The 23600-nt window shown below is 36.0% G+C and overlaps 1 protein-coding gene across 3 annotated transcripts in view; it reads right to left on the bottom strand.

The window, feature by feature from the left end:
- The window catches only part of dap3 (death associated protein 3), a 137942-nt gene that overhangs the window by 61759 nt on the left and 52583 nt on the right, over nucleotides 1-23600 (bottom strand). For all 3 annotated transcript variants that reach the window (XM_051923081.1, XM_051923083.1, XM_051923082.1), the window contains exons 7-8: nucleotides 16294-16424; nucleotides 947-1027 (exon numbers count right to left, since the gene is read on the bottom strand). In XM_051923081.1, the coding sequence (XP_051779041.1) occupies nucleotides 947-1027; nucleotides 16294-16424 (212 nt within the window). The remainder of the gene's footprint in view (nucleotides 1-946; nucleotides 1028-16293; nucleotides 16425-23600) is intronic.

Genomic DNA, 23600 nt, shown 5'->3' with positions numbered 1-23600 from the left:
GGCTGTATACTTTTGAAATGCAACAGAGATAAAGGGGATTTTCAGAGAAAGACTTGAACAGAAAATATCACTATATGCAACTGATATAGTACTGTATATATCTGACCCACAAAATTCCATGCCAGCAGTCCTAAAAGCATTAGCAGATTTTCAAAAGATATCTGGACTCAAAATCGATTTGAAAAAAGTGTGCTTTTTCCAGTGAATTCTCTAGCATACAGTATCAGACTGGGCATATTCCCATTTATCTTAGCAGATTAGTTTAAATATCTAATGGTAAATACCACAAATAAATATAAAGATCTTTTTAAAAAAAATTTTGCTGTGTGAATGGAAAAAAATAAACAAGACGTGATTAGATGGTTTACCCTCCATCTTACATTAGCAGGGAGTATCAACATTGTTAAGATCACCATTCTTCCCAAGCTTCTCTGCCTATTTCAAAGCATCCCCATATATATTAACAAATCATTTTTTAAGAGATCAAACTGAATCATAACCTCATTTATTTGGAATCTGAAACATCCACACATCTAAAGGAAGACTCTGCAATGACCAAAAGCAAAAAGGAGTATATGGCACTACCTAGCTTTCAGTTTTATTAATGGGTAGCAAATATACAAAAACCTGGTCTGCTATAGAAATAAAATATTGCAGTACTTCTTTATATTCCTTTTCCTGTACCCCAGTTAATACAAATTACTGTCAGTACACTAATAATCCAATTGCCCTTCACTCTCTTAGAATATGGAACCAATGTAGGATGCACTTGAAGACAGAGAAGTTTTTACCTGTTGCACCTCTACATGACAACCACCTTCTTCCACCATCACAAATATACAGTATTTAATGCTTGGAAAATGTCCAAGATTTAAACACTCAGAGACTTGAACATACAGTAGATAATGTTTGTAGGAAGTGCAGTGAAAATATTATTTCAGCTTACCTGATCTATCACTTCAATGAGAGGATGCCCCTCATCAGTGAATTCCCGTTTGCTCCAAATGTACTTCTGTTGAGTTTTCATCTGGTACAACATGTAATAGAAAAGAGAATGTCAAGAACAAGATTTAATTACTGTAAGAAACTCTTAAAGGATGAGCAAAAAGGTATTTTTTTTTCCTCAAAGAGAAAGGAATTTTCTTTTTCTGTAGTTTTTAATGACTGATTAATAAGTAAACACAATAACTGACACTTTTTTGAAGAAAAAAAAAAAAATGACTCCCAAATACAATAAGGATGATACCATAGACAGAAGATCAGCTTACTACTAATATTAAAACAAAACACAAAAATACTGAACAAATTATATACACCAACAATTAAATTGCCAATCATATAGCTTAAAGTACTTAATTTATTCTTTGTTTTTAAATTTTCAGGTAAAAACTGAAGTGAACAGGAGAAGTTCACTTCATATGGTGTATATCTGGAGGTGGTCAATCATGAGCCAGAAGGAGATAGCCACACAAAAGATAAAACAATGCTTCGGGGATTTCAGACATTCTGGAGCTAGTGGAGAAGCAAACCACAAAGTAAAATAGCTTATGCATTTCATGACAAACTGTACATTCTTCAGTACCAAGCATTGTGGTACTACAAATCATTAAACAATCATAAACAAACAAAAACAACAGGAAAAATTACAAAATAATCATAATTTAGTATAAAATAATAGTTATAAAAAAACGAGCTAACTTTTACAAGTAGCCAAAATTTAAACCAGGTGTTACAGACTCAAATCAAATGTATGTTTTATTATATTGTAGAAATAATAATAATAATAATAGCAGCTCACTACTTAAAACGTGAAGCGCTCAGTCTCGAACCTAGGACCTTCTTACCTCTGCACCATTCAAGAATATGTGTAAACTCCCTGTCAATTGACATTTGAGCCTGAGTTTTTAACTTATTGACAGCCACATGTAAATCAAATGCTTTTTTTCTTTGGTTATATTCTTGAATAAAAGCACATGTGTTTATTTGATATTTGGACTAAAGTTTTCACACATTATACACTTCATGTCATTATTAGTATAACATTTAAAAAGTTTCTGCTTTAAGTATGTGTTCAGCATTTCTTTTCATCCTGCACTTACCCAGATATTTGTAGACACAGAACACACATGAAATGCATGTATTCCAAATAACAATATACTGTATTTACCCTATACAACTCCAGATCTTACAAGCAGATAAGGAGCCTTGGCTTGAGCTGGGAGCTGAGCTCCGTCAAGGTGGGGGATGGGACAGTAGGCTGTTTGCTGCTTGTGCTGATTGACACATTTACAAAACAAAAGACGCTGATGGAGAGGTGCGAAGGGATTTAAGGTGGGTCAGGATTACAAGTATTACAAGTATTCAGTGTTGCAAATAGTTATACCCTCTATTAGGGGTTGAAACTTATAATAAAATAAAAATAAGTGCAATACATTATCACCCCAAGGCCTTAATGAGACTAAAGAATCGCCATGTTACTTGTAAATAAGTAAAAAAGCCACTAAAGGTTTGGGTATACTAATGTACTTGGTCAGAGCACAACTTGTCTGATCTTTGGCCTGTCTTGTATCTTAAATATACTACTTGAGGTAATTCTTTTTCGCTGTTTCACTTTTTCTGACTATCTATGTACTATTGGTCCTGAATTTTTTAAATTACTAGGGGGCTCTGCCCCCTACTCGCTTTGCTCGCCCACCCCCGGTTTTGGTTTACCGGATATACAATTTAAAGGAGATTGTTATTTTCATGGGAATTGTTACATATGCATTATTTTCACTTTTACTTTAAAACATTTGTAAAAACAATACTTGTCCTCTATTTCCGGCTCAGGGTTTGGTTAAATCTCATTCTCGCGGGACGTATAAAACTGCTTGCGTTGTGAAGGGCTGAATGCATGCTAAGGAGCATGCTGCTGTCTTTCTGCTGCTGCTGCTGTTGGCGAGCTGCCTGATATGTTTGTCGCACTGCGCATTGATCATTTAAAAGCCTGTACAGCAGCTGTCCTTTTGCCAGTTCGTGTCTCTGCCGCTCGTGTTGTAGGGGGGGCTGAACGCACGCTACGGAGAAGCAGTTGTATCATCTGCTGGCTTGGTGCTGCTGGCGAGCTGCATGTTCTGCTTGTTGCTTGTCGTTGTTTTATGAGCTGGGAGTACATAAAGTGTGCCAAAAGCTTTCCAACAACTGCTAGGTTAGATGTCTGTGAACTTGTTTTAAATGTTGTCTCACTGCCTTGTCTTGTGTGATGTTAAAGTGTCTCTCGCGGGACATCAAATTGTCTTCCGAGAAGATCACATCTTGTCTCCCTAGTCTCCCTCCCAAGATTTTTTTTTATAATAGAGAGATTTATAGATGTTTATACAGTCCATTTTTATCGGATTTCCAGTGATCCATATTTTACTCACTACAAAAAAGGTATAAATAATAGACTTAAAGAAAAACAGAAAAAAAAAAACTTTTCTGTTACCTGTTATTTTGCACTATATTATCATTATTTATTTTGAAATTTTTCTGCTTATCTCTTAGTTTATGGTTGTCTAATGATTTATAAAACCACACTTCTTGGCCCTGAAGAAGGGATAGTTTGTTCCAAAATGAGCAGGCTATTCTACTTTGTGGTTGGCTTCTCCACTAGCTCAAAAGGTTTGAATCCACTAAGGCAATGTTTACTGTTTTGAATAGCTATCTCCTACTGGCTCAAGTGTGACAGCCTCTAGATATACAAGGAGGAGTCAAAAATTTCCTGGAATTGTGATATAGCGGTAGAGTAAGAGATGAGATTACACACACATTGTTGTGGAGGGGAGTGCAGCACGTCTATAGACAAGTTATAACAGGTCTGGATTGGTTTCAGCATGTAGTTTTGTTTTAATTACCATTTGAGTTAGACGTGTTCATAGTTTCTTGGCGCCGTGTTGCAGTTTGAACAACAAACTAACATCAAGTTCATGTGCAAATTGGAGAAATAAACCAGATACGCTAGTGGGACTGCAGCAAGTGCTGCTGATTTCCCCAATTTCTACATGGACTTGATGTTAGTACGTGGTTCAAACCAAATGACTATGCAGATGTCTAACTCAAACGGTAATTAAAACAATAATACACGCGAAACCCATCTAGACCAGTTGTAACTGGTCTACAGACATGCTGTGCTCTCTTTCCCCTTCTTGGGATTAATAAAGTATCTATCTATCTATCTATCTATCTATCTATCTATCTATCTATCTATCTATCTATCTATCTATCTATCTATCTATCTATCTATCTATCTATCTATCTATCTATCTATCTATCTATCTATCTATCTATCTATCTATCTTTCATACACTGTATGAAATGGACTTCTCCTATTCATTTCAAATTTACCTGGAAATCCGAACAAAAGACATGGATGTATTTCTAAATTAAAAACACTGAATTACTGTATATGACTGCCTGTTTAATTATTGGTCTATAAATACGTGAATTTAATTATTGCACTGTTCAGCATTTTTTACATTTTGATTTAATATTAGTATTAAGCTCACATCCTCTCTTTGGTATCACCTGAATAATAAGCAATCCTGTGTTACCTAAGAATGCCTAACCATGGCCTAGTCAGCTGGATTTACTAAAATAAATCCATCGAAATTACATGGATGGAATCAGATAGGAGGCTGTGCCTCTTCAGCACATTACAGCTTCATACTCCATAGATTTTCCTCTCATACTAATATTTTCTTGCAAAGGAATTTTCCAAGTCACATCAACTATTCATTATCTACAGCATCTGTATCCATTCATTGCTTTGTGTTTTGGTCTATAAATTATACTTATTACACACTGTTCAATTTGATTACATTTCTGCAATTTTAGTTTTTTTATTGTTTTGAGCATATAGGCGGCTATTTTCCTAACCTATTCTAAGATTGCTGTCCTGAACTATATATAGTTTTCATGGTAATGTACAAACTGGTTTTCCTCATAGTAATTAGAGGACTCATTTTACTCATCCTCAGATTCCTGTGGTTAACAGAGGAAAGCATCCAGTGTGTGATTCAAGTTACTTCTTTATTTATTCAAGAAGTACAGAAGTTATATACTCTTCACTGATTGTACCATTAGTCAATGAAAAAATAAAACAAAGCAATACAGACAAAAGAGAGAAGAAAAAAATGTGCTCTTTCATGATTCATCAAGACTAAAATCATAAATCATAAATTAAGAGTTTCATTACCCCATGGGCTACACAGAATCATTTTGGAGTGCTTTTGATTTTGGGGAGAAGTGTGGATTAAAACTTTATTTAGCAAATATTTCAAGTCTATCTCAGTCAGATCCAAAGAAAAGGCCTCAATGCAAAGAAAAAACATCCACAGGCACAGGAAAACAAATTAATGATGTGATCACTTTCCATATCTCATGAAGACATTATGCCAGAAAATACACTTGGTCATATGGGATTTTCTGCAGTTGTATATAGTACATGTGTCAATGTATTTCTTTTATATTACTGATGCAGCATCTATACTGTTTTCTGTCAAGTAATGAACATAATGAAAAGGATGAATATTACACAAAAACTATAGGCTATTACAAAGGGCAAACAAATGCTTTACAGAAAGTTTCTAGTTTAAGAAACACAATATTTAATTATTTTGATCTTCTGATCTAAAATTCTATTATTTAGTTTACCATATTAACTCTTGTAACTCCACACTCTCATGAACTGGATTAAACAGGATTAATAATCGATGGATAGATATTTTTACTGAATGATTAATAAAGGCACAACTACAGTCAACTCCAGAAATATTGGCACCCCTCAAAAAAATTTAGACGTGAGCATCAGTAGGCTTTGTGCCCTAAGAACCAAATTAACCAAACTATTCTATAACATTTCAGTAATCATTTACCGCTCTGATGCTGCTCTTTCTGACCCTAAAAAAGATTATTATGATAGCAATTGATGAGAATAATTCATAATTAATTGCTGAATTACAGTATTTGAGGGTTCCTCTAGAGTGCCTCTTCCTCTTGGACGATTTGGCTCAAAAACTAATCAGCACATCGTCATCTCATAACAGGCTTAAGTTTCGAGTTTGGTATTTTCCTGTCCAGCCATCTTAACTCTAGACCATCCTCAAGAAACTGTGACATGCAGACACACACCCATTATTGAGATAATGATGTTTTCAGTATCAGGGGACCCTGAAACATTGAGATCCATTGAAAAGTCAGAGACAGAAATTTTTGACAAATTTAAAGATTTAGCTCCTCCCCCATAGATGATTCTCACCAGGGGCCTCATGTATAAATGGTGCGTACGCACAAAAATGTTGCGTAAGCCTGTTTCCCCATTCACATTGCGATGTATAAAACCTAAACTTGGCGTAAAGCCACGCACATTTTCACGCCAGTTAAATGCTTGGTGTACACAAGTTCTCTGCTCGGTTTTACGAACTGGCAGCACCCAGCATCAAAGCAGTGCTTTTGTTCCAGTGTGGTTTCCCTTTCTTTTTTAGATTCACATCCCTGACGTGGCTTTATCAAATACACTGAAATTAACCACATATTGTTTATTACTTTAAGGCATCTGATTGTAATTAACCTGTAACAATATAATAGTCCACAGCAAGGTTATTATAGTTAACAAAAACTAGAATAAAAACTGAAACTATTACTAAAAAAACATTTTCGTAAACTGAAATAAAATAATTAACAAAACCGAAATGAAAAACTAAAACTAAACAAAACTATTAAAGTAGCTGGATAGACTAACTGAAATAAAATAATAATTTAGTAAAATATTTTTAGTTTTCGTTTTTGAATGAATATTCTTGCCGTTAGTCTTTAACCCTTGTAAGTTTTAACTCTAAAACAGAAAGTCATCCACCACGAGCCGCCCGCATATATTCATCCAGTGAACGGTGGCTGGTGACGGAGGGCGGCTGTTCACACAGCATTTGCGGTGACAGAGCATGCTGAGTGCGGGTGCGCAAAGCATGAGAAATAGAAAGTGATTTGCGTACCGCCTTTCTTTGCGCTTGTTATACATCAAGATGTAATTCAAACGGCTGAAATCAGAATGTGCTGGTCAACAAAACGTTTACCATATGGACAGAAAAATCACGAGTGAGTAACGTTTCATTTTATTTCTCAGGTGTTTGCTTTTTGTTAACAGTAATTCACCTGCCACTTCATACAGGAGAAATCGTTTTTACTTTCTCATATACGAAGTATACAGAAAGTATAGTAATCATGAAAAAATACGACCCTGATATTTACTGTTTTTGGAATTGTGTACGTACGTATGTACGCATGCATGCGTGCGTGCATGCGTGTGTATAAACACGATAACTCAAAAACACATCTAGATAAATGGATGAAATTCGGCATGTGGTTGTTACATCACAATTATAGATCTGTATTAACTTTTGGGCCAAATCCATCACCCGGAAGTGGTAATTTACCTGAACACATATTCGATTTTTTTTTTATTTATACAGCTGCAGAGTCCAATTTATTCAACTTTACTTTTATAATAATTGTTCAATATATTATTAATTTGATTTGTTGTTGATGGTTCCTTAATGTACAAAATATAAAAATATAATCATTGCCATGCGGTTTACTCCTCAAATATCCATCCCCATATCTGAGTATACAAGTAAGTTGAGGGAAGAGCACTCCCGGTTTTTGAAAATAAAACGGCACTGATCGAGAGGCTGACTAGGTCATCATACAAGATCAGCATATTGTTGCTGACCAATCACTTTTGTTTTAAAAACATTGTTTAACAACGAAGCGATACAAACAAAGATAGAGAGTCTGACAAGTGATGAAAAACTAAACATACTAATGGGTTTTTGTATTTATTCCATATTTATTAATTTATCTTTTTTAGTTCATATTCACAACTCAATATACCTGCTATTGTGAAAGTAATCCATTAGCAGAATTATATTTTAAAATATTTGTCTCCCTTTTTCAATGTTTTTCTCTCTCAAAATAGATAGTTGAAATATCATATTCTTTTTGTTCTTAACATCATCCTTATCATACATATTGCATACCAGGGATTTTTCCTGCCTTGTATCCAAACCTGCTGCGGTAGGCTCCAGATTTCCTGCAATCCTACTCTGGATAAACAGGTTTAGATAATGCATATGTTGTTCTTAATCTCAGATGCTGTCTCTGTTGTTTTATGCCTGTCCGTACTCCTATTACCTGCTCTTGCTCTGCTCATTATGGGTTTACTGTCCTTTATGGTGGTCTATTCAAGACTCATTGCCCCTAACCTTGACACTACATGCTTGTTGTTCTTTGTTTCCCTCAATACAGCTAGGTGGGGTCTGCACACTCATTCAAGTCTAAAAGCACTGTTCTTCCTAAGCCCCTGTGATTTTCATGATAAAATATTTTAAAAATTATAACATTGTGTAAAATTGTTCATATTCAGTGTCTAGTTTTGATTATGCTTGTTCTGATCAGACAAAAACAAAACTAGATAGTAAACCAGGCAGTGTAGTAAGCTTCGACTAACATTAAACTCATATCCAAATCTGTTAAGTGTACAGTTCTGTCTGATTGTGACACAAAACTCTGTTGGCGCTACAATCCATAATTACTAAAACTGAAACTAATATATATATATATATATATATATATATATATATATATATATATATATATATATATATATATATAAATAAAATAGAAATGTCTCTGTGAAATAAAAACTAAACTAAAACTAAAAATACACGATGAAGGAAAACTAAAACTAAACTGAATTTCCAAGTAAGGTCAGAAAAAAATATAGAAATAAAAACTAATATAAAAAGGCAAAACTATAATAACCTTGGTCCACAGAATGGCCAAACTATTTTAAATAAAAAAAAAAAATTAGTGCTGCACCTTCTTCTTCTTTCAGCTGCTCCCTTTAGGGGTTGCCACAGTGGATCTTCTTTTTCTATATTACTCTCACTGCACCACTCAGAGTATTTATATCACTGTATCTAAGTGTGGAATCACAGCTCTACAGCAGCTGATCGGAAAGAGAATTATCGGTATACAGCATCAAGCACACGCTGCCTCAGCCATGCTGCCTATTTGAACTGCTCTCATACGGCAAACGCTTCAGAGCCTTTCTTGAACTGACTGACCTCGCGGTTCAGAAACAAGAACTATAAACACAATCAATCAGTCCATCAAGTGCTCCTTGTAGAACTGTTTGTACTTATAAGTACAATTACCTCAGTGTAAACTTGCGATACACTTATAATATTGCACAGCTTGAGCTACTTTATAAAGCACGTATTTACATATGATGACAATATCATTTTTAAGATCAAATGCAGCAAAATAGGTTTATGACATTATACAGATAAAATCCATCCATCCATCATCCAACCCACTATATCCTAACTACAGGGTCACGGGGGTCTGCCGGAGCCAATCCCATCCAACACAGGGCGCAAGGCAGGAAACAAACGTTAACATCATTTAAATAATCTATATTTTTAATAATTACATATGTGAGGACACGGTGTCGCAGAGCTAGCAAGGAGCTGGCGCCCTATTCAGGGGTTATTCCTGCCTCGTGCTCCTTGTGCTGTATTCTTGCTGGGGCTGGCGCGACACTGGAAGGATAGATAGATTTGAATAATTAAACATGTACTATGAAGATATTTCAATGTTCCTTAAAAGTTTTGAAGAATCCGAGTTCTTTGCTTACAGATGGCTTAACGTCTATTACTGAGCTGATTGTGTGGCGATTGGGTACTTGGAGAAAGAAAAGGAAGGACAGAAATTGGAGGTTAGTACGTTTGAAAGAGACAGTACTGCTGCAATAAATTATTTCTTCGAAGGTCGCGCATGGGAGGCAGGAACAATCTCTGGACAAGGCGCCAGCTCGTCACTATCACTGCGCCACCGTGTTCCCATGTTTAATACAGTTGTGCTTGAAAGTTTGTGAACCCTTTAGAATTTTCTATATTTCTGCATAAATATGACCTTAAACATCATCAGATTTTCACTCAAGTCCTAAAAGTAGATAAAGAGAAACCAGTTAAACAAATGAGACAAAAATATTATACTTGGTCATTTATTTATTGTGTAAAATGATCGAATATTACATATTTGTGAGTGGCAAAAGTACGTGAACCTCTATGATTAGCAGTTAGTTTGAAGGTGAAATTATACTCAGGCGTTTTCAATCAATGGGATGACAATGAGGTGTGAGTGGGCAACCTGTGTTATTTAAAGAACAGGGATCTATCAAAGTTTGCTCTTCACAACACATGTTTGTGGAAGTGTATCATGGTACGAACAAAGGAGATTTCTGAGGATCTCAAGAGTTGTTGATGCTCATCAGGCTGGAAAAGGTTACAAAACCATCTCTAAAGAGTTTGGACTCCACCAATCCACAGTCAGACAGATTGTGTACAAATTGAGGAAATTCAAGACCATTGTTACCCTCTCCAGGAGTGGTTGACCAACAAAGATCACTCCAAGAGCAAGGCGTGTAATAGTCGGCGAGGTCACAAAGGACCCCAGGGTAACTTCTAAGTAACTGAAGGCCTCTCTCACATTGGCTAATGTTCATGTTCATGAGTCGACCATCAGGAGAACACTGAACAACAATGGTGTGCACAGCAGGGTTGCAAGGAGAAAGCCACTGCTCTCCAAAAAACACATTGCTGCTCATCTGCAGTTTGCTAAAGATCACGTGGACAAACCAGAAGGCTATTGGAAGAATGTTTTGTAGACGGATGAGAAAAACCAAACGGAAACCAAAATAGAACTTTTTGATTTAAATGAAAAAAGTTATGTTTGGAGAAAGGAAAACACTGCATTCCAGCATAAGAATCTTATCCCATCTGTGAAACATGGTGGTGGTAGTATCATGGTTTGGGCCGGTTTTGCTGCATCTGGGCCAGGACGGCTTGCCTTCATTGATGGAACAATGAATTCTGAATTATATCAGAGAATTCTAAAGGAAAATGTCAGGACATCTGTCCATGAACTGAATCTCAAGAGAAGGTGGTTCAGGCAGCAAGACAACGACCCTATGCACACAAGTTGTTCTACCAAAGAATGGTTAAAGAAGAATAAAGTTAATGTTTTGGAATGGCCAAATCAAAGTCCTGACCTTAATCCAATCGAAATGTTGTGGAAGGACCTGAAGCGAGCAGTTAACGTGAGGAAACCCACCAACATCCCAGAGTTGAAGCTGTTCTGTACGGAGGAATGGTTTAAAATTCCTCCAAGCCGGTGTGCAGGACTGATCAACAGTTACCGGAAACATTTAGTTGCAGTTATTGCTGCAAAGGGGGGTCGCAACAGATACTGAAAGCAAAGGTTCACATACTTTTGTCACTCACAAATATGTAATATTCGATCATTTTCCTCAATAAATAAATGACCAAGTATAATATTTTTGTCTCATTTGTTTAACTGGTTTCTCTTTATCTACTTTTAGGACTTGAGTGAAAATCTGATGATGTTTTAGGTCATATTTATGCAGAAATATAGAAAATTCTAAAGGGTTCACAAACATTCAAACACAACTGTACATGCTTTAAATGATATGATATAAATACTGAAATGATACCAAGCAAACATCTCAGTATTTAAATTATTCAGAGAACTGTAATATCATGAATGTAATGGATTCTGTGTCCTGTCAAAGGAAGAGAAAGCCCGTTTAAAAAGTTTAAGAAGCACGTAGTGATTCACACACATAGAAGAACACATACAAAACAATGCATTTAACGTGCTACTTTAGTTACGATGGGATTTGAGAAACTAGTAAATTAAAAGATTTTAAGATGAAGTTTATGATGTTCTACTTTAATGACAAAATAAACTACATGATTAAAGTGGAAATTTCGAGATTAAAGTTGACATTTCGAGCTTTTTTTTCCCCACTGTGTCCCTATTTTTTTTTTCTTTTCTGTGTACCCTAATAAGCTTTCATATGACACTCAGACGGTGGGCTACGACTCGCCTTTTCACAGCGACTTTAATATCTGATAACTTCTTTTTTATTTTGGGCACTGTGTGACTTTGTGAACTTGAGCTTTCGAGTTTCTCCGACACTCTATGTCACTCGATCAACTTCCTTTTGTTGTTTATAACACCGTTTAAACCAACAAATAGTACGTTTTTCCTTGCCTCCACTTGGTATTCACTGAAATTATTTTATTTTCCCCTGTGCGTTTACCATTGCCTTTTCACAGAACGCTGAGCTTAAGGGCTATTTATATTGATTTGCATATTCAAAGAGGCATAATTCTGGGAGGAGCTGGGGAGTAGCAGCAGGCATGTGCATGTGCGTTACTTTTCAGGCTGACCGGGATTTATGGAGAGGAAGAACGTGGAAGTTGGCGTACGCACAGATTTATACATCTGGGGCCTCATGTATAAACGGTGCATACGCACAAAAATGTTGCGTACGAATGTTTCCACATTCAAATCGCAATATATAAAACCTAAACTTGGCGTAAAGCCACGCACATTTCCATGGTAGCTCATACCCTGGCGTACGCAAGTTCTCCACTCTGTTTTGCAAACTGGCAGCACCAGCGTCAAAGCAGTGCTACTGTTCCAGTGTGGTTTCCCTTTCTTTTTTAGATCCACATCCCTGACGTGGCTTTATAAATACACTGAAATTAACCACACATTGTTTATTAGTTTAATGCATCTGATTGTAATTAACCTGTAACAATATAATGGTCCACAGAATGGTCAAACTATTCTAAATACCATAGCTGCTTTGGCGTTGTTACTCTCACTGCACTTCTTCTCCTTTCAGCTGCACCCGTTAGGGGTTGCCACAGCGGATCATCTTTTTCCATATTACTCCCACTGCACCACTCTTGAGTATTTATATCACTGTATCCGAGTGTGGAATCACAGCTGTACAGCAGCTGATCGGAAAGAAAATTATCGGTATATAGCATCAAGCACACGCTGCTTCAGCCATGCTGTCTATTGAACTGCTCTCACACGGCAAACGCTTCAGAGCCTTTCCTGTACGGACCTCACGGTTCAGAAACAGTTTCATCCCAAGAACTATAAACGCACTCAATCAATCCATCAAGTGCTCCTTGTTGAACTGTTTGTACTTATAAGTGCAATCACCTCACTGTAAACTTGTGATACAGTTAGAATATTGCACAACCTGAGCCACTTTATAAAGCGCGTATGTGCATATGATGACAATATCATTTTTACGATGAAATGCATCAAAATATGTTTATTATAATATATAGATATAACTTTAACTTAAATTTAAATAATCTATATTGTTAATAAACAAACATATGAGGACACGGTGTCGCAGCGCTAACAAGGAGCTGGCGCTCCGTTCACGGATTGTTCCTGCCTCGTGCTCTATTCTTGCTGGGACTGGAGCGACAATGGATGGATAGAATAATTTAACATGTACTACGAAGATATTTCAATGTTCCTTAAAAGTTTTGAAGAATCAGCTTTCTAAGCTTACAGATGGCTTAACGTCTATTACAGAGCTGATTGTGTGGCGATTGGGTATTTGGAGAAAGAAAAGTAAGGACAGGAATTGGGGGTTAGTACTTTGAAAGAGACAGTACTGTTGCAATAAATTATTTCATCGAAGGTCGCACATGGCGCAGCAAGCATCCTGCGTGAGGCATGAACAATCACTGCGCCACCATGTTCCCATGTTTAATAACATGCTTTAACTCCTATCATAATGAAAATGATATGAAGTATACATCTCAGTATTTTAATTATTCAGAGAGCTGTAATATCACGAATGTAATGGATTCTGTGTCCTGTCGGAGGCAGAGAAAGCCGGTTTAAGAAGCACGTAGTGATTCACACACAGAGCACATAGAAGATCAAATACAAAACAAAGCATTTAATGTGCTACTTTAGTTACGATGGGATTTGAGAAACTAGTAAATAAAACAATTTTAAGATGAAGTTTATGATATTCTACTTTAATGACAAAATAAACTACATGATTAAAGTCGAAATTTAGAGATTAAAGTTGACATTTCGAACGTTTTTCCCCACAGTGCCTATTTTTTTTCTCTGTACCCTAATAAGCTTTCATATGATACTCAGACGGTGGGCTACGACTTGCCTTTCACGGTGACTTTGATATCTGACAACTTCTTTTTTATTTCAGGCACTGTGCAACTTTATGAACTTGAGCTTTCGAGTTTCTCCGACAATCTATGTCACTCGATCAACTTCCTTTTGTTGTTTATACATGGTTTGTTAGCAAATTAAGAGCTTAAACCAACAAATAGTACGTTTTTCCTTGCATCCACTTGGTATTCGCTGAAATTGTTCTGTTTCCCCTCATGCTTTTGCCATTGCCTTTTCACAGAACGCTGAGCTTAAGGGCTACTTACATTGATTTGCATATTCAAAGAGGCGTAATTCTGGGAGGAGATGGGGTGGGACAATTCTGGGAGGAGACGGGGTGGGACAGCAGGTGCGTGCATGTGCATGTGTGTTACTTTTCACGCTGACCGGGATTTATGTATTGGAAGAACGTGGAAGTTGCCGTTCGCACAGATTTATCCATCTGGATTTTTTTGTGCGTACGAACATTTCCGCTTTTGTGCTTATGCCATGTTAAAGTGTGAGTTCTATGCATGGCGTTATACATGAGGCCCCTGGATATTTTAGTGCGTACAAACATTTCTGCTTTTGTCCATATTTTGGCCAATATTTTTGGAATCTCCCTTATTATGATAATTTGTGTTAATGAAGGAAAACTTTATTTTGTTCCAAAAGTCTGTTTGATAATAAAGGCATGAGACTTCTCCAATGTTCAAGCACAAAATATCATTTATTGTATGTGTGACCTCTTTTTTATATTAATTTTTGCATTTTTTCATTAAGGGTGCCAATGTTTCCAGAAGTGACTGTAAGTATTAGTGATGACCACTTCATTCTAATATACTTAATAATATCAGCAAATTTTGTGGTGCACTAAAATTTGAAAGGATCATTAACAATTTGGAGAACATCAGCTTTCAACATTAGATAGAAATCCTTCTAATCACCAATTTAGATGTGTTGCAGGTTGGGTAGCTGGACCTTAAGAAAATCAATAACATAGCTGCAATTCAGCTGAATGAAACCAATATCTCATGTACTGGAAGTGATCTCAAATGAAACTAAAGCATATTCTCAACATTTTGTAGGTCAATGAATGATTACTGCTACTAAGAATTCAAATAAATGTTCAAAATTTTCATTTTGCTCCAGTTAATTTATTGTAGTCCTCAATCTACATATGACACTGCATCCAATTTTACAGCCAGTTTCAACTAAGACTTATTTTTAAAAAAATATATAACAAACCTTGTTACTATTCTCAATCATCTTTACCTCTTATAATAAAGAAGCTCTTTCACACGGTTTGTTAGCAAATTAAGAGCTTTTTTTAGTCCTACTCATGTGTAGGTGCATTCTGTCTACTTTAAACATACGACTCTCATCACAACTGGTCCACAGAGGATGTCATATCTCTTGCAAGTCAACCAAGGAACTGGTTATAGACTTCTGGAAGCAGAAAGCAAACTACACTCCCATCTACATTGGGTTGGAGGCTGTTGTGTCATGGTACATCTTTAAATTTCATAGAGTGACTTTCACAAATAAATGGGGAAAACACAATTCAGCTATTTTCAAGACAGCTCACCAGTGTCTCTACTTCTTTAGACATCTGATGAAAGCTCTCATTTCTCAATTAGTTCTCATTAATTTCTACACATGCACAGTATAGTTTATCTTTATTGAATCCATCACATCCAGGTACAGCACATGCTCATCTCAAGATAATAAAGCCATGCACACCATGGTAAAGATGGCACAAACTATTACCATCAACCAACTACCTTCAGTTCAGGATATACAGTATATGACAAGCATTGCCTTAGAAGATCAAACAATATAATTAAAGACCTCAGCAATTCTGCAGATTTGCTTTTCTCACTTCTTCCTTGTTAGAAACAATACATGATTGCTGGCACTTGCACCAGTAGATTCAAGGACAATTTCTACCCACAGGTCATAAGGTAACTCAAAAGGTATTCATAATAGCAACTACTTAACATAACACTATATAGATATATAATATTAATATGACACTACAGTACAGAATGACAGCTTTTATTTCTGGGCAATGTTTCACATACAACATAAACAATAATGGAAACAATGACTTTTTTGTGTTTAGTCCCTCAATTCCAGCGGACCAGAAGTAAATGGGACAAAGTAAAAAAAAAAAAAAAAAAAAAAGAAAGATACCTGTTTGAGAAACCTTTCATTAGTAATACGAAAATTCTTCAGCCAAACTGAGGCCTCCACAGGTTGATCAAATCTTGATGCATTGTAAGAAGAAGGCATTAATTCCCGACAGTTCTTCAACCATAGGTGAGCTGACAAAACAAATAAAGTTGGCTGTAGATTTACCCTAGTTTAGAACCTCATAATAATTGCAAATTACACAGTAAATTTTTAAAAATCTACCATTTTCATAGGTGAAATTTCTACATATTAAATTTGCTGCCCACTATTAGCAAAAATGTAAGTTCCTTTAAGAAACAACGGGACATTCAGTTAGGAATTTAGTGCCAAAGTTTCAACAGTTGTTTTAACTTTAAATTTGTTCATCTTCAAAACAGAAGACCAATTTCAATATGTATGTACATAAAGATTTTGACAGGTTTAAGGAACACTAAGAAACTGAAAGAGCTTGATGCTTATCTGACAAATGCTTTTCAAAGAGTTTCATAGTCCAGTTCAAATTAAAAATAAATTGAATAATCCTGTTTTGTCCGAGTTTATTTTTTCCTGCCTTCAGTGATGAAATTGTGGAAGGAAGGAGAGAGAACAATGGCATCAAGTCGTGACTGCTCTTAGTAATAACTTATGGCCCTGTGTACCCAGTAAGACGTAAGAGATCATTCCACAAATAAATATACATAAATCTGAGAAATTAGCAATGCCTAAAAGCATACCCTCCAGGCTGAATAAAGTTCAAGCGGCTACTGAGAAATGAGATCTGAACATTTCTTCATGACAGAAAAGAGAAAAGGCTTCTCACAATATTTTCTTTGTAAATTACCGTATATACTTGTGGATAAGAGGGGACTTGATTTTAACATATAATTTCTGGTACTTTATAATGTCAGTCGTATAAATCAAATGCAGAAAACTCACGCTATTGATCCAAGAGATTATACGTTAACGCCCACCTGAGAGAGTAATGATGAAACACGCTGCCTTTTTTTTTTCTATGTATTGTGCCTACATGACCACACAGTAATAACCAAAATATTCCAATGCAACATTTGCACTCATTTGTGTTTTTTGAATCTCACACCCTCATGAACCTTTATTGTAAGAGTATCCCTTATCTACAGTGGAGCTTTCTATCAGAAGAAAATATGAAGCAGGTTTTAAATTAAACATTGTTGAAGTAGCGAAAGAAATTGGTAACAGCACTGCTGCAACAAAATTCGTAGCGTCTGAGAAACTGATGCAAGATTGTAGGAGGCAAGAAGATGTAAAAGAACAAAAAAATAAATAAAATTGAAGTGTCACATTTTTGAACAGGCGTATAAGTCGGGATCTGATTTTATGATCGATTTTTCGGGTTTCAAGATCCAACTTATACGTGAGTATAAACGGTACTTAAAAATGTAGCTACCGTGCAACTTAAGCCTTGTGTTGCTCATCAAGGTTTTAGTCAGGCTTTCAAACCAATCACAGTACAGAAACGACATTAACTTGAGCTTTCAGTAATATTTTAATCTCTTCTGATGAAGAAAACTGTAGTTATTATGTTATTTATAAATGCATCCTTTGACATTACTGACCATTATATTCTGTTACACAGGCACTATCCTAGTTTAACAACCTATGTTGGAGGGACACTACCATATTTCAAAGTTATTTGTGTATGCTCCAAAAATCCCATAAATCAAACAAAAGCAATCATGGATTTTTTACATAGTTATAAGTTTTCTTGTTGTCTGCTTTCTTTCATTAGTATATATGCGATTTGCATACGCATAAGGCAAGGCGTACAGCATATCACAGCTGAGTGAATCTGCTTTTATCAAAGATCCCACATGCACTAAGTCACATAGACTATCATTGGAGAGCTAAGTTTCACACCTTTACAAAGATGTATAGTTGGCTATAACTGATCACTTGCATTGCATGTCATGGGTGAATGTAAAAGGCAAAAAATAAATTGCGTGCACAATTGCTCATCTTTACAAGGATTGTTTGGTTGACGCACAATGAGACTTGAGGTTTATACTAGGGAAATGTCTTCTTTTTAATCAAAAAACATATGTCTGAAGAAGTTCTACAAAAGTTACAGCATACTAGTGACAGGGAATATGAAGACCTTGAGTCACAGTTGATCACAGTTTTGACTCTATTAAGAAAGATGCATTTGCTGAAGGACTTGATGCTACACTTGATTTGAAATTACTGCTTGAAGTATAACTTTGAATTATTGTTGCGTGCAGTTTTACAGTTCAAGCATCACGGGTTTCAATACCATACCTAGACACTGTTTTCTGCATGTTCCCCCTATGTTAGCATTCTGAGCAGTGCTCTTTCAATTTCAACTTGTAATACTGGCAACATTTATTAGCGTACTGGTGAGGACCCACCCCTAACCCAACGACTGTCACTGTATCACACTGCTTGAAGAACTGGGTTACAAGGACATGGTGGTGGTAGCAGGTGGAGAACAAAGATGTTACAGTTACTGAATTGTTCATGGTATAATTCCCGATTACAAACGGGAAATAAAAGACCATCCCTTTTTGAAGAGATTAAACAAATAAATAAAAAATAGCTACAACTGCAACAATAATACTTGTTTTGAGAGACTGTTTAGGTGCAAGAGACTACAGGTTTCCAAAAAAGTGGCACAAGGTGTTCCCCTTTATGGAAAAATTGTGTCCAACAGTGTAATTTTGTAAGGCTATAGCATATAACATCTAAACTTGGTACAATGATAGCTGACGGATTGGGGCACTAAAGAAAATTGATTGTTGTGCTATTTTCAATGTGCTGCAGATAAATGATCCCACTTTGTTATTGCTTAGTGTGTCTTTACCCATTGATCTGGACTGACTATATCCGCAAAGATTACTCCCAACTGGAGACGGCATCCCATTCTCTCCTGTTCTAATCAAATACGTGCTACATGTACTTACAGTTGCAATCAGAAATATTTAACCACCCCAGACTGTAAGGATTTACCAATGAAAGTTTTTTCAAAGAGCTACATTTTGCTTTGGATGACTTTTTTATCAGTTGAATCATATGTAAAATAAACGAGAACTGTATGATGTAGTATTCCTGAGCAACAGGATATTTTATTAATATAGCCATGTTACAATTATTCACCCCTATATAATATTGCTATTTTTAAAACCTTCTTCTAGTTTTCATGGCCTAAAGTGGAGCTAAAACATAATTAAGCTTTTGGGAATTCAATAATGATCCTTAATATGGCTTCAACTGTGGTGCATATACACACACACCAAACATGAAGCTGATAGAGGAAATTATTTCAATAAACCTGAAGGCCATTGGGTATAAGATGATTTCTCAAAAATTGAACATTTCAAGAGAAACCATTGGGAGCATAACAAGGAAGTTTAAAACTTATGGCACATCTGCAAAAATTGCTTAGCCAAGGAAGAAAACCCAACATTTCATCAAGAGAGCATTAACAACTTAGTCAAGACAACTAAGAAAAACCTGATAAAAGCCAGGGCAAGTGCTTCAGTGGCAACTATAAGATGAGCACTGCATAAATAAGGACTTCATGACCACACTCCCAAGATGCACTCCACTCTTGACCACAAATAACATCAAAGGTCACCTAGAATATGCCAGGAGAAATTTTGGATAGACATGCAGAATTTTGGGAAACTGTTCTATGGACTGATGAAACTAGGTGCTGGAACTGTTTGAACACATGGGCCAGCGGTATGTCTGGCATGAGAAAGGCAAGGCTTATGACAGAAAGAATACCATCCCCACAGTAAAACATGGAGGTGGGTCACTGATGATGTGTGGACGTTTTTTCTGCTGCCAGAACTTGCAAACTTGACCATGTAACTGGCATCATGTATTCCCAGAAATACCTAGCCATTTTAAAGGTGATGCCTTCTGTTCAGAAATTGAATTTTGGTTATCATTGGACTTTCCAGCAAGACAATGAGCCCATGCACACCTTCAAGTTAACCAAAGCTTGGTTGAGAAATACATCCTGGAATGTCATTCAATGACCTTCTCTGTCCCCAGATTTAAATCCCATTGAAAATCTTTGGTGGAATTTAATGTAGGCAGTTGCAGCACAAAAGCCATCAGACATTCATGAGATGGAGTATTTTTCATGTGGAGAATGGGCAAAGATTCCAACAGAGAGGTGTAAGAAGCTTGTTAGCAATTACTGAAAACAGTAATTAGAAGTTATAAAGGCAAAAGGATGCTCAACAAAGTACTGAACTGGGGGTTTGAATAATAGTGCACATGTACATTTATGAAAGGAGTTGTTTTTCATCTGAACTCAAACTTAAGTCAATTTATGTTCTCAGATAACTCTAAAAATGTGTCAATAAATATTTTTTGTTGTTTAATGAGGCTTTTTGTCATATATTTTCATTGACCTCAATTCGTATTGCAATAATGCCTTTTGAGGTGAGGGGGTTGAATATTTCTGATTACAACTGTACACCATGTCATACTTTACTTGCTATACCAATGATTATTATTTTGGTTTATTAACTCAACAAACAATACAAATGTTTTAAAAGTTCTGTTAACTGCACATCTCTGTGATTATGCACCTCCATTAACACATTATAAATTATATCATCAATGTGGTCTGCCTCATAAACCAAAGCATTATGAGGTGAACCACTTGAATGTCTGTCAAAAAAAAACATTTTGCAACGAACATATGAAATACCTTATTTATTCAGTTGTAGACTGGCAATGGGAACAATACGCCAGTTATAAAATAGATGAAGTGTAGCCATGTCTATTACATCCAGAGGAATGTAAATCCTCCATATCTTTATTCAGGTCTATGCATGGTGCTACATTAAAAAACAGTTCATTTAGCTGTTATTTCTAACTTATTCATTTTATTTTGTAAATTACTCCTGCCTGGGGTTTGTTCCTGCCTTGCACCCTTTGCTGGCTGGGATTGACTCCAGCAGACCCCCGTGACCCTGTGATAGGATATAGCGGGTTGGACAATGACTGACTGACTCCATAATGAGATAAATGTATCATAACTAAAGATTTTTTCCTTGAACTGCACGACTAACTTTTGTAAGTTACAACATGCAGGATTTTTAATTAATAGAAACCATACCTGCAATCCTACACCAAATTTCAAAGGCTACATAACGAATTATAGGTTTGCCATTTCGACTATTAGTTTTATTATGAATTCTTTCCTACTCATTGTTTTGTCTTGTTAACCTGAATTTACCAACGCTCTCTTTTCAAATTATCTGTGCAAGCATGATTTAATAGATCCCTGGTGCTTATATCATTTTAGCATACCTGAAAAGAAAAGTGTTACAGGAGGATGACTATGGGGGCAGGAAAAATTTGCACGTGAACTGTCAATGGATGATTCCAGGCCTAAAAATTACTCAATAAGCAAGTAATTTAGGTTTTGACACAAGTATTTTACCATATACACTACATGTAATGATTTTTATTTTTAAAACACTGTACGAAATGTGATTTTTTCTAACTAAAAATATAGAAAAATTAAGACATTTTCCAAGTATGAAGTGTACTGAGAAATAACCTAATACATTTGTTTCTCACTTGCTAACTACCTCCTCTTGGCTTGTTGCACTTTTAGTAACTACTTTCCTAGCATTTAGTTTTGCTTCCTTAAAAGACTTCCTTGTTCCATACCACCTTTGTGTTATGCCATTCCTTATAACATCTCCTCTCTTATCCTTAACAGCCTTCTCTACATGAGCATTTCACTATCACTACCTTTGTTCAATTGCAGGTTGCTTTATTGTTTTCAAGCAGTCAATATTGTAATACACACAATTCTAAGCATAAGCTTTACATTTTTAATCAGACCACAATTGCCTCTCTTGAGTAACATATAGTCAATCATGCTTTTTATACTACCAGATTCAAATGAAACTTTTTTCACCCCATCTTCTTAAGTGTGGTGTAACACAGAACCTTTTCTGTTTCATCACCAAGCTCCTGAATCCTCTAATCCCTCAACCTTCTTCAATTTCTCATAACGTTCAGTATTAGCTCCAAGAAACTTATTCAGGTGGCCACTGTGTCTCTCCTGGAGGCACTCAAGATGTCATCCCATTAACCTTTTGAGACCCATGTTCAAAAATTGTTTTCAACCAAACAGTCAATGTTGTAATACACACAATTCTAAGCATAAGCTTTACATTTTTCATCAGACCACAATTGCCTCTCTTCAGTAACATATAGTCTATCATGCTTTTTATACTACTAGATTCAAATGAAACTTTTTTCACCCCATCTTCTTAAGTGTGGTGAAGCACAGAACCATTTCTGTTTCATCACCAAGCTCCTGAATCCTCTAATCCCTCAACCTTCTTCAATTTCTCATAACTTTCAGTACTAGCTCCAAGAAACATATTCAGGTGGCCACTGTGTCTCTCCTGGAGGCACTCAAGATGTCATCCCATTAACCTTTTGAGACCCATGTTCAAAAATGGCCATCTGGACAGATCTTGGCATTTTTGAGTACAATTAAGTGATGTTTTATTCTATCATCAAGGGGTTAACAACATCTGCTTCAACATATATAATAAATAACATAACTTCAGAAGGAATTTGACAGGATGCTGAGAGAAGTGGTGAGGTAAGCATTAAGAAAAGCAAACATTTTAGTGTCTGCATTGATATCAATGTATGAATAAGCACAAATGGTGATCATGAAAAACGATGGGGATGGTAAATTTTTTAGAGGTGAAAATGGAGCTGGACCAGGGACAACAGGAATCTAATGCTTTCCAATGGGTACATTTCTATTTGGTTTGTACGGTTATTTTGTAGAAAAAAAGCTCAATCCAATGAAGAGACTGTTGGAAATCTGTACATAAAAATGATATAGTGGCGAGCCGGATAGTTTGCAGGTAGTGATAGCAACCTTTATAGAAGCAGATGTAGATTAAATTTAGATATTGTCAGTGAAGTAAGTCTGGAGAGAGCAGGAAAGTTCTGCTGCTCAGGTGACATGTGGATTGCTGACAACATGCGGACATGGTAGTGATAGCAAGGGTGAAAGACACATAAAACATTTTTGAATTGTTGCCTATTTTGAAACCAAAAATAACCTCTTTAACCTCTCTAGCACTGAAGGGAAAAGTTTGTGAAAGCCGAGTGAGGAGTAGTATGCTATATGAGAGAGAGACACTGCCCATCAGGCAGTTTTAAGAATGAAAAGTTACAAGTTTTATGCTTTACAGAAACAAGACTAAGGTGGTTCAGGTATGAGAAGCAAAATGTGGAGTGTGCTTAGGTAAAGAAGAGCACTGTGATGA

This window comes from Erpetoichthys calabaricus, chromosome 2, assembly GCF_900747795.2.
Source record: "Erpetoichthys calabaricus chromosome 2, fErpCal1.3, whole genome shotgun sequence".
In the NCBI taxonomy this organism is placed as follows: Eukaryota; Metazoa; Chordata; class Cladistia; order Polypteriformes; family Polypteridae; genus Erpetoichthys; species Erpetoichthys calabaricus.
Note: the sequence above shows the minus strand (reverse complement) of the source record. Positions and strands in the feature narration are given on the sequence as shown.